The sequence below is a fragment of the Pelobates fuscus genome, chromosome 3 (genome assembly GCF_036172605.1).
Source record: "Pelobates fuscus isolate aPelFus1 chromosome 3, aPelFus1.pri, whole genome shotgun sequence".
NCBI lineage: Eukaryota > Metazoa > Chordata > Amphibia > Anura > Pelobatidae > Pelobates > Pelobates fuscus.
In genome coordinates this window covers 214,392,120-214,404,260 of record NC_086319.1, presented here as the reverse complement: position 1 = coordinate 214,404,260, position 12,141 = coordinate 214,392,120, and the positions used below count along the sequence as shown (strand labels likewise).

At 38.5% G+C, this 12,141-nt stretch overlaps 2 protein-coding genes across 2 annotated transcripts in view; both read left to right on the top strand.

Moving 5' to 3' along the window:
* Positions 1–8,669, top strand: part of LOC134602761 (SLC35A4 upstream open reading frame protein) — a 13,766-nt gene extending 5,097 nt beyond the window's left edge. The window contains exons 2-3 of the mRNA XM_063448059.1: positions 5,587–5,682; positions 8,161–8,669. Coding sequence (XP_063304129.1) covers positions 5,587–5,682; positions 8,161–8,358 — 294 coding nt within the window. The 3' untranslated portion in view covers positions 8,359–8,669. The remainder of the gene's footprint in view (positions 1–5,586; positions 5,683–8,160) is intronic.
* A 10-nt stretch (positions 8,670–8,679) lies between these two features.
* On the top strand, positions 8,680–10,679 carry SLC35A4 (solute carrier family 35 member A4). The gene has a single exon (XM_063448058.1). The coding sequence runs from the start codon at positions 8,982–8,984 to the stop codon at positions 9,948–9,950; it is 969 nt and encodes a 322-aa protein (XP_063304128.1). The 5' UTR covers positions 8,680–8,981; the 3' UTR covers positions 9,951–10,679.
* The last annotated feature ends 1,462 nt before the right edge of the window (positions 10,680–12,141 follow it).

The following is a 12,141-nucleotide window of genomic DNA, read 5'->3' as shown; positions in this document are numbered from 1 at the left end:
TAATTTTTACACATCCAGTGCAACTAATTAAAAAGAACTCAACATAGAATCATATATCAGTCCTGATTATTAAATACCGAACATGTTTAGTACCCAAATTAACTTTTGATGGTTAATGCTAACCCTATAACAACCATACCCTTTTTCTGAGAAACTGCTATGTTTACATCTGGTGTTAAGCCAGCCTCTATTGGCTGTCTTCTGGACAGCCACTAGAGGTGCATCGGCAATGATTGAGGCATATTATGCCTCAATCACGCAGTGTCCATAGGAAATGCATGCGCATTCGGCGCCTGTGACGTCAGACAAGGATGCTGACGTCGGCGGGGGAGGAGAGCTAAGGGAGCCCAGCGGGGGAAAAGGGTGAGTAGCTGAAGGGGTTTTCCAAGCGGTTTTCCTGACACTATAGTGTCCCTTTAACCTATACCCATCATTAACCCTAACCTTACAGCTAACCCTACCCCAACACTAAGTGTAACACTAGCCTAAATTTACACCTAATTCAAAACCTACCCTAACATTAACCACTAACCCCAACCATAACCCTAAGGTAACCCACTGTTAATATCAATTCCTATATTAGAATTGGGTTTTGCTATTTAACACAGTAGGTGGTGGTATGTTGTCACCATCTACTGACCGTTTTCAGAATTACACTCCAATACGTATCCTTATTCTATTTTCAAGGGTTCAACCTTTCAATATAAAATGATACAGCTGTAATAGAGATCGTTCTATCCTTCTTACTTACAAAACATGCTCAACGTTTGGAGACTGTCCTCTCATTTCTTTCCCACTAATCACTGGAAAACCCACTGCTGCTTTTGTAACCCTTTATCTCATAACTTCTAGTTCCTAAGGTTTTGTTTTTAACTCTTAACTCTCCACTCACCTTCGTTATTGCTCTAGTACTGTTTTTACCTTGCTGAGAAACCTAGTTCTCCATTCAGGGTTTGAGTGTAAATACAGCCCCTTCTATGTCCCATACCTGTAGCAACCAATAACATTTGCAAAGTAAAGTTTTTTACTCACCTACTTCCAGCACTGAGGCTTCCTGGGCCTGGTCCTGTATGGCAGTGATTCTTTTACAGAGAAGAATCCCTGCAGGTCTAAAAAAAAAATTCCTTAGTACTCCTGCCTTGTGTTCTATTGATTTAAATTCCAAATGAAACATATAGACCCTGATATTTAAATTAATCCCATATTGGAAAACAAGCCTGATTAAATGTAGTAAATAATATTTTAAACAAATATGACATAATGTGACTATTGTGTATGTAAGAAGTGTATACACTATTAATATGAAGTTTAGAAGTCACAAGATGAAAATATGCACGCATAACAGTTGCACACAGGACACTGACACACGCAGTTACAAACACAGAGAATACACACAGAGGACATTGACAGACACACACACATTTACAATTCGAGGACTTTGACACACATATACACATACACTCACACAATATTATTTGTTATTTTTATTTCACAAAGCCTCAGATGCTACACAGTAATATTCCTCTGATACCCAAGAGGGTTGAGAGGTTATTAGGGCATAACCCATGCATAAACATCACAAGAGACTAACTTCAAAGATTTGCCACCCGTATAATTGCATTCTATGAGGTAACCAAGTAAGTGTTAATAAAAAGAGAAAAGCAAGTGGGCCAAGGGTCAGATATTCACACTGGTTCTTTGTCCAGCATGTATAGATTCAAAACATTTCCTTTAGGGTGGTAATATTCAAGCAGAACCATTTTGTAATATTGTATCAGAATTACTGTATGATTCAATGAGATACTTTTTTTTAGCTACAATACAATTAAGAGAAAATTACATTGTGTCCAACTTGGCAGTTTAAATCAAGTCAGAATACAGGACAAGCAATGGAAAGTTTGTATATTAGAGGAATCAACAAATTAGATTGATTATTGTATATAGAGTGGTTTAGTTAACAAGCAGAAAAAAAACACCCCTTCTGTTACTTTTCAAGGGCATAATAGATTTAACTAAACACAGCAACATTGAATTAACCCTAGGGATTTATAATATGCAGGTAGAATTCACAGCAAATTAATTGCAGATGTCAGTGTGTTAAAGCAAAGGGCATATTAGCAAGTGCATGGGCAATGAGGAAAGTAAAGGTGTGACTAGGGAAGAGACAGATGGAAAATAATACATACACACACACACACACACACACACGTCAAATGGTGGGTAACTAGTAGTTTATATACTCTAAGTAAAACATTTATGGGACTAGTGTCCCTTTAACTGCTTTTTGCTTAACCTTGAGTTACAGATAATGTATTGTATTCTTCTGACACAGAATGCTCTAAATCATATAATAAGCAGACCGTTTAATTTTAAATCTGTCTTTGGCATGATGTCATGTCTACTAATTTAATTTCACCATCTATGTCTCGGGAGTTTTTGCTCTTCAAAGATTAATTCAATAAGATAATTTTAATGATTTCAGAAAAACAAATGTTTTCATATTTTCACTGATATAAGAGTAACGCCGTTCTAAATATATAATGTATGTTAAAAAAAATTTTCTGGCATATGGTGGCAGTACCTGGGGGTTGTACCTCCTTAATTGGGACAAGCATCTGCAAGATAGGAGTTATTTAAAAGTTCCTCCCCTGTTATCCGTCCCGTGGCCCAGCACGGGACGGATCAAGCGTCTACTTGAGGTGAGGCACACAGGTTAATGTCTGGGAGAGGAAGCCCGATAGCTGCCCGGGGGGGTAGGCTGAGTGGCATGGCTCCGTCCATTGAGGTCCCGGAACCCTTTCAGGTATTTTATTGCACCAAGTATGTTCCGGCTTTGTGATTATGGGCGGGCCAGGGGACCGTTCATGACACAACAGGCTGTCGGCCTGCGCACAGCAGTGAAAGGCACGCCCGGGTGGTGTTGCGTTCCACTGAAGTTCCGGTATACGCTGCTGCACGCGTAAACCGGAACTTCCTGCAAATGACACCAGAATCGAATCCATGGGCGTATAAATGCGGCTCAGGGGTTTTTGAGTTAAGATTAAATAATCTTTACTTTGAAAATCTTTGCTTTCTGTAAAACGGTTTAGGGTCTTAAAGGCATATTTCTGTTATGTTTCAGATATGTCTAACCTTCAGCAAATGGATAAAGACATGTCTACTCCTGCAACTAGGACATACTTGAAAACGAGAGAAATCTCAATGTATCTTTCCTGGTAAAATATTTTATAAATAAATAATAACTAGGAAGGCCTCATCCAAAGCCAAACATTCAGTTTACAATGATCGTTCCACCCCCCTACCGGATGGCACTAGGAATAAAGTGTGTAATCAATGTGCAGCAATATCTTTGGAAAAATCCAAACAAAAGGATATGCAATAGTTCCTGTCCTGGTTTCAGGAAAACCTGGCTCAGGCTCAGTTTGTTGCAGGGATATACTGCAAAGGGTAAGAAAGGTTTCCATGTACCTCAAGCCGTGGTTGACCTTATTTACAGGGAATGGGAAAACCCGGAAAAGCGAGCCTTTATCTCCAGGCATTTTAAAGAATTGTTCAAGATTACGCATGTAATTACGGTTGCAATCTTTAGAGGAGATGATGTTGGACTCTCCAGACAAGCAACTGGTTAAGTTGCTTCAAAATTTGAAATGGAATATACCTTTATTATGGATATGAAGTGCTCAAGTTGGCTTCCAAAATCATGGGCTTATCTTCAGTTGCCAGTAGAGCCTTGTGGCTTAGAGCCTGGACGGCGCATACAGCCTCAAAATCGGTTCTCTGTGAACTCCCATTGGGAAAACAAAAGCTGTTCGTGTCTTCTTTGGAGGAGATCATTAAACAGATGTCTGAAATGAAAAAAGCCCTTCCAAGACCAGACATTTTCTTGGAAGCCTGGTTATAAAAATTTCCAGTACAGAAATAGAAGAACCTACTAGGTTAGGCCTCGTTATTAAAAAGAAAAAAATCTGAGGTTTGAGGAGAAAAAAGGGGATAGATCTGACAAGGGTAGGCGTTTATGATGCCAAGAGAGTAGAAGTCAGAATCCAGTGTTTTTCAAAATATGGGACGAAATTACAAGCAATCCATGGATTCTAAATCTGGTGAAAAGAGGGTACTGATTGCACTTAACAAACCTGCCCAAACCAAAATTTCTCATTTCCCTTTATCCAGTCTCCCAAAAATCAGAAGCTCTATTTGCAGAAATGGTTCTGCTATTATAAAAAGGGGTCATAGAAAAGGTTCTGGTGACCCAGGAATTCCAAGGGGTCTACTCGAGACTCTTCCTAATCTCGAAACCATTGGGCTGATCCTAGATTTAAAAAAATGTGAACAAGTTTCTTCCTTGCCAAAGGTTCAGAATGGAGACGATTACTTCCGTAACTCAGATTCTTCAGAAAGGGGATTTTATGTTGATCTCAGGGATGCTTATCTTCATATCCCTATGGCAGTTACCTCAAGAAGATTCCTGAGATTCGCCATAAAAAGGGGAAAAGAGATTTTACATTTCCAGTTCAAAGCCCTCCCCTTTGGTTTGTCATCAGCACCAAGAATATTTACAAAAGTTCTTACGCCTATAACAGCTTATCTAAGAGAGTGGGGTGTCTAGCTCATTCCCTACTTGGACGATTGGCTGCTTATAGCACATTACAGAAGTTTGCTGTTGGAAGAGGTTCGGTTCACAATCCAAGTGCTTCAGGTTCACGGTTGGATACTGAACTTAAAGAAGTCGATTATTCTTACTTCAAGAAAAATAGAATTCCAGCTCTGACCTAAGGAGGAGCTTAAGTCCTTTCCATCTCCCGTGGTCGAAGAAATTTTACCACAATACTCAAACCGTTCTCGAGCAGTTTAACCCCAATTTTGCTTCCAGTGCCGATCTCAACTCATCCCAGGCGGCAAACAGCTTCTGAAATTTCAGTGCAGGTGGCAAGGACACAGCTGATTGGCTGAGAGCAGTCAGCTGACGCTCTCAACCAAACAATGACTCCCCATTTACAAAACTGGCTTGGAAAGAAACATATCTTTTGAATTGGGGAGTCACTGATTGGCTGAGAGAGTCAGCTAACTGCTATCAGCCAATTAGCAGCACTCCACTCTTCCTGAAAGGGACATTTCAGAAGCTGGATGTCACCTGGGGGTAGTGGAGATTGGCATTAGAGGTAGGAATTTCCAGGTTAAACTGTTTGAGAACAGTTTAACTCCTCAGGGTGAGTGTGCCCTGGGCCCTCCTGGCACCACAACAACTTCATTTAAATTACGTTATTTTGGTGCCATAAGCAGCCTAAATTGTCCCTTTAGCGCCACCAGTATGTGCGCAGTTCAACTTTCTTCATGATTAAAGATTAAATCTTTTTGAAATATTCATTGTTGAAATGTGAGTGATAAAGGCACTTTAAGTAGAAGGTAACCTCCCTCCCCCCATATGTATTATATAGATTATTCAAAAACAGAGTGAATCACTGGTAAGCACACAAGCCCTCCAACAACAGTCCAGGTATAAAACCTCTTTAGGCTTTTGCAGTATGTATTTGGTTAATGTTGGCTTAACATTTGTACATTGTAACGTTGTCCATCTCTGCTTCTCAGGGTTCCCCAAAGCTGAAGGACCTTGCTTTCCTGAAGGATCAGCTAGAAGGTCTACAACGCAGAGTTGAGAATGAGGTGCGTGCTGGAGTAACTCAGGTAAATGTGTAATCTTTCACACACCATCTTGACAATCCAGTTTTCATTTGCTAATCCAGTCCACAGTTTCTCACCCAATGTTTATCCTTAAAGGGACACTCCAGGCACCCAGACCACTTCTGCTCATTGGAGTGGTCTGGGTACCAACTCCCACTACTCTTAAACCTACAAGTGTAATTATTGCAGGTTTTTATATACTGCAATAATTACATTGCAGGGTTAACTCCACCTCTAGTTGCTGTCTATTAGACAGCCACTAAAGGTCACTTCCTGATTTATAGCAAAGATTTTCTTTGCTAGAGCGTCGCTGGACATCGTCTCTGCCTCAGGTAAGTGACTGAAGGGGTTTTCACCCCTTCAGTAACCGGGGATTGGGGGGTGGGAGGCAGTGGTGTATTTTGGATTTGTGCTGCCCTAGGCATGACTAAATTTGAGCACCCCCAAAATCTAAATTTGCCCCCCCCAATTCATGTCAAGGCCATTTTTTGGACTGACAGACACATGCCCTCATTGATGCATGCACTCACTGACAGATACACAGTCATTGGCACACATATACAGTCATTGGCACACACTGTTTAACCAACGCACACTTTCACTGACAGACACACACTGACACACCCACTCACTGACAGGCACACACTCTCAGATACACATAAAATGACATACACTCACATTCTCACTCACAGACACACACTGACAGCTACACTCACTCACAGTAAGGTGGACAGCCCTAGAACACAAGGCAAACAATGCATTTGTCTGGGAGCTTGGGGTGGCATTTTTGCCCCCCCCGAAAGTGCCGCCCTAGGCAAATACACCAAAAACAAGTAAAAATAGGCGCTGGTAAAAATAGTCTTAAATATCAATATTAAAAGAATATAGAAAAAGCTGCACCTTAACAAGTGTAAAGCTCCAACACAACACTCTTACAATATAAACAATCCCAAATAAAGGTGCGCTGTGTCTTTAAGACCAAAATCTTATAAGTGCCAAAAGTGCAATATGTGATAAAGTGCAAAAATATTTGAAAGTGCACTTAGAATATTAAACAAATTTATACATACATATATGCGTCCTCTCCAATAGTAATGAACATATAAAAGGGAGAGATGAAAAACAATAATAGTGTAAATCTATTTAAAAGCGTATAAATACGGTGTGATAAGAAAATTTTCACTCACAAAGATAGAGCAGTAAAAGCCTGCTCTAGCTGTATCAGCTTCTTCAAATATTTCCTTTAGGGAAAATAACAGCACGGACAAACTATTCTTTTCATGGATATTTAATGCCCAACTTAGCACAGGTACTCCACCTTCCTCTGCAAACAGTGTACAGTCAGACGGAATAACTTTCGTTTACTTTGGGGTGTCGACAAGTCCCTTAGTAATCCGCCGCTGTTTTTCGCCGCTGTTGCTGGTTCCAACTTCCGGGAGGAGGGGCTTCCAATCGTGCGTAACACGTGGTGCGTAATTTGCGTGATGACGCGTTTCGCCGTACTCACGGCTTCATCAGATCTCAATCAATCTGATGAAGCCGTGAGTACGGCGAAACGCGTCATCACGCAAATTACGCACCACGTGTTACGCACGATTGGAAGCCCCTCCTCCCGGAAGTTGGAACCAGCAACAGCGGCGAAAAACAGCGGCGGATTACTAAGGGACTTGTCGACACCCCAGAGTAAACGAAAGTTATTCCGCCCTAGGCAAATGCCTTGTTTGCCTTGTGGTAAATACATCCCTGGTGGGAGGGCGAGAGTACCTCCAGTGCCAGGATTGTTTTCCTGGCACTGGAGTTTTCCTTTAAGTGCAAAATACCCAATATATACCCAATATATAGATATATTGCCCCCTTCAGAATTGTTTGTATTCAAGAAATGTAACCATCAACTTGTGTTTAGGATATTCTTTATATGCTTGTTAATAAAACATAATGGTTTTTCACTTCTTCGTTTTGAGTAATCAAATATTCTTTACTTACCACCCATGAAGTTCATCATTTTGCCACCTTTGTGATCTTCATAAGGCAAATTGGTTGTTTTTCTTATATTCACTTCCATTTGGCTGCCTGTAAAGCTCAGCAAATTGCTAATTCAGCTATTTACATATTGGTGAATTTCAACAGTATTAACTTAATTTGACTGATGCAGTTCCCTTGATAGAATCACACCCTTGGAGGAATTTAATCATTGAATTGAAGAGATTTGAGCTAAATAAAAGTGGCCAAATTTGCTATATCAAAGCTGGCATCTACTGAATAGACACCTGTGTATTCTAGATTACCAGCTGCAATGATTAAAACTAGAAAATGTTAACCCCCACCTAAAATTACATATTTAAAATTTTAGTCCTGGATTTACAAATATTTATTGCACATATGTTAAGAATTATTACTATTTATTAGTTCCCCTCTTTACACAGTACATCCCTTATTAAAGCCTGTATTACATATTTACTTGTTTTCTCTTTCTTTTTGCAGGAAGGATCATTCCTAAGCTCTCCGTTCTTAAAGGGATTTCTGGCTGGTTATGTAGTTGCCAAACTCAGGGCCTCTGCAGTACTGGGCTTCGTGGTCGGCACATGTACTGGCATATATGCTGCTCAGGCCTATGCGGTGCCAAATGTTGAGAAGACCATCAAAGACTACCTTGCCTCTTTAAAAGGGAGGTCTGATTAGCCTGGAATAGAAAAACTTACACTTTTAATGCTTTAAGTGCTTTTTACAGACTAGACAATATTAGGCACTTCTATTATTGCACAGTGTTGTTGTTGTGCCTGCAAACATCTCAACTGATAGTACTATCCTGCACAGTATCCTCAGCAGGTCTGATAACTTGATGATAACGTGCTTTCTCTAATTTTACGTCTCTAAATGCAATGCAAACTATTTTTTGGGATGAAATATTATGGTGTGTGGATCAATTTTAAAAAGTGATAAGGATATCCTTATTTATTAGTATGGAGTACTTTTGGAGGACAATCAGTAAATTCACTAACAGCTACATATAAAGCATTTTTTCTTTCCATCTTGGTAATGAGTATATAACTAGCACTGCATTAACTCATATGTGGTCTCCACCACACCTGTGGGCCATCTTTAAATAAGCAAGTTCACAATTGTGAACACCTAGCTGCCAGATATTATCTTCTGTCACACGTTAGACAAGCCAGGTTTTGTAATCACAATTTGGAATGTGTTTTTCCCTTCCCTTTTGTTAATTTTGTATGTATATACATGACAGGTGCCTGACGTTTATACATATCCAAAGATCATTGATTCTAGGTTTTACTTGAGCCAAGATGTATGTTATTGATAATGTAGGTCCCGATGAATTGTTGCATTTTTCTATTTGGCAAAAAGTCATGCAAGTTTTATGGGGTCTGATGCTTGTGACATCTGTTATCATTTATGGCTCACACGCCCCTCTTGTAGTCTTATGCAAAGTAAATGGAGCCATCCCTTTCAGTTCATCTGCTGTTGTCCTTCTGATTGAGTTGTCCAAGCTCATAGTGTCCTCATTACTTCTCTTGATATGGGATCAAAAGTCATTGGGAATATCAGTATCATGGCATTTAGCTGTTCCATATGCCCTGCCTGCTTTTCTTTATTGTGTCAACAACAATTTAGTGGTTCACATACAACACTTTATGGACCCCAGCAGTTTCCAGGTCTTAAGTAACCTAAAAATTGTCAGCACTGCATTTTTATACAGCTACTTCTTGCACCAAAAGCTTTCCATAAAGAAGTGGTTTGCTCTCTTCTTGCTCACAACAGCTGGTGTATTTTATAGCTATGGTGGTATACATGACCTTGAGAAGGTGTCTTCGCAAAGTCTCCTGTACATTACCCTTCAAGGCCTCCTGCTAATGCTGCTGTATTGCCTTATTTCGGGACTATCTGCAGTTTACACAGAGATGACTCTGAAGAAACAGGACATACCTCTGAATATGCAGAACATATTCCTCTATTCGTTTGGCATAGCAATGAACTTAATAGCTCACATAACAAGCAGCCCCCAGGACAGTTTTTTCGATGGTTTTTCCATTTGGGTGTGGATAATAATTGTCAGCCAAGCCCTTAATGGCCTCATCATGTCTGCCATAATGAAACACAGAAGCAATATTACTAGACTTTTTGTAATTTCCTTTTCCATGCTTGCAAATGGACTTTTATCTTACATTCTTTTCCAGATGCAGCTTACTGCTCTCTTTTTCTCGGCTGTCATTCTCATTGGCTTGGCTGTCTACTTGTATTATGGTATTGCATAAATCTGTATTGTACAGAATAAGGGAAGTCCTACTAATTCTGTTTAAGTTTTGTTGTCTTTTTTTTGTGAAGCCCATTAAAATACCTCCTTTACCAACATGTTTTGAGCCTGTTTGTGCATGTGAGTACTTTACTACAAACTATTATTTATTATTTTACCATCTTGATGGTCTGAACACACGAATACATTGGTTCTTAATCCTTTAGGACAGTGACCCAAGTTATGTACTCATGTGACTGTAACCTAATGTTCAATGGTGTGGTTTGCTCAGTATTGTAGAATCATCAATAATAGAAACCCACCTGCATTTTTTTTTTGCTATTGTTAATAATCCATGGCTATGATTGATGGGAGTTTAAAAAAAAAAAATCTAGATCAATGAGGTATATTCTTACTTTACTCCCTGAGCAATATTTGCCTATAATGGCAATGTGTTGAAAGCACTGCCATTATAGGCATTATAGACCCTGTTATTTAAAAATGCCATATTATTTTGATGATATTTCTTCCATCTATATATTAATGTACATGCCAAACTTCAAGAGTATCATTTTATGCCATCACTTGATGCATTAAAGACAGCCATACACATAGTTGCAAAGTATAACCAGGGATAAATGGAGAAGCAGCACGAACCAAGATTTTATAACAAATATCTAGCCTTCAAGCTATTTAGGGAAAATGATGAAAATCAGATGGGGCTAATTTCACAAGTCAGTCCCTTTTTTTTTTTTTTTTTTTTTAAATATTTTATTTTTTCCTGTAGCATACTAATCAAATAATAATGCAATCCTGTGCCTTTTGAAGGGTTAATTTCTCCCTTACAGCATCTTTGGGTGAGCAACTCCCATCACGCATGGCCAGCAAAATACCAACAGCTGTGATTCACACTAAAGAATGAATTGTTGGTCATTCAAAATTATTTCAAGGTAAACATAACATTGTAAGCATAATTAGCTAGTCTGGAAATCAAGAATCTATCAGACATAGATATTTTTTTCCAGTTGGAATATTTTGGCCAAAATGTTAAAATTCACTTAGAATTTTGTGAGCTGGAACATTTCAAACACTGAAGGTGTGTGTTTGTTTTTATATACAGTTCTTCTTTTGCTGTAATTTTTAGTCTGTTGCAATGAATTAAACTCATTTTGCCACATTGTGATCTTGATACAATATAATGGATGGAATTTAAGGCAGTATCGATATTTTATCGTGGAGCAAAAACAAGTAATCTAAGTCTGAGAAACATATAAATGTTTTGTTAGTTTAGTTTTTGTCTAACATTCATTATATAATGAAGTGTAATATGTGTGACTGACTGCAGCCCAAAATTTTTATGGATGCCTGGAAAATGAAATGTAAAAACTTCCAATTGAATGTTAATGCTTTTGGCATATATGCACGGTTAGATACATATTTGCAATTTCCTAATTCACTTGTAGCCTGTTTTAAATTATGTTTGTCACTGATGGAACGCATTACCACTAGATACAATCATGTTAAAATGAATACTTTAAGGATGTGCGCTGTAAATATAATTGCAAATAAACTACAGACAGAAGATATTCACTAAATGTTGACACTAACTTGAATACCAATTTGCCAAAATTTCAAATTCAGTTGTTAAGTTTTTTTTTTCTGAATTTGAGAATACTGTTTAAAAGCTCTTTTGCCTGTTGTGTAATCTGTGTTAGGGCTTTATTCACCAAGCCTTTGGTTGATAAGTAAGGTATTTAATTTTGCATTTTGGCCTCAAATTTGTTTAGAATGTCTGCCTGCTACAATCTCTGATTAGTTAATAAATATCATAATTATTTTGTAATTAAAGCCGGGCTAAATGTGTGTCCAACCCATAATATTGTCTACTAGCAATAAAGTTTTTACACTCGGTGTGTCAGACAAAGCATTTTATATGCTGTGGGGTCCCTATGTAACTGTTATAACCAAAACCATTTCTTGTTTGGCTTTATAGATTGTTCAATGTAATTTTTGTTTGAAACAAATATCTGTGAAAGTAGAAAAGCACCGTTTCATGTTATATTTTTGGCTTTATTTCTCTGCTGTTCTTAACAATTCAATAAAGGAGAAATCTAAATGAACTTGTAAATCAAACCATCTGGATGAATTCCACCTCCTCAGAAGCTCTGAAGGATAGGTTCTTTGATACAAAAAAATGATACTTTAAATATATT

Coding starts and splice junctions, on each gene's coding strand:
- SLC35A4 (XM_063448058.1), top strand. CDS start 8,982: ATGTATGTTATTGATAATGTAGGTCCCGATGAATTGTTGCATTTTTCT.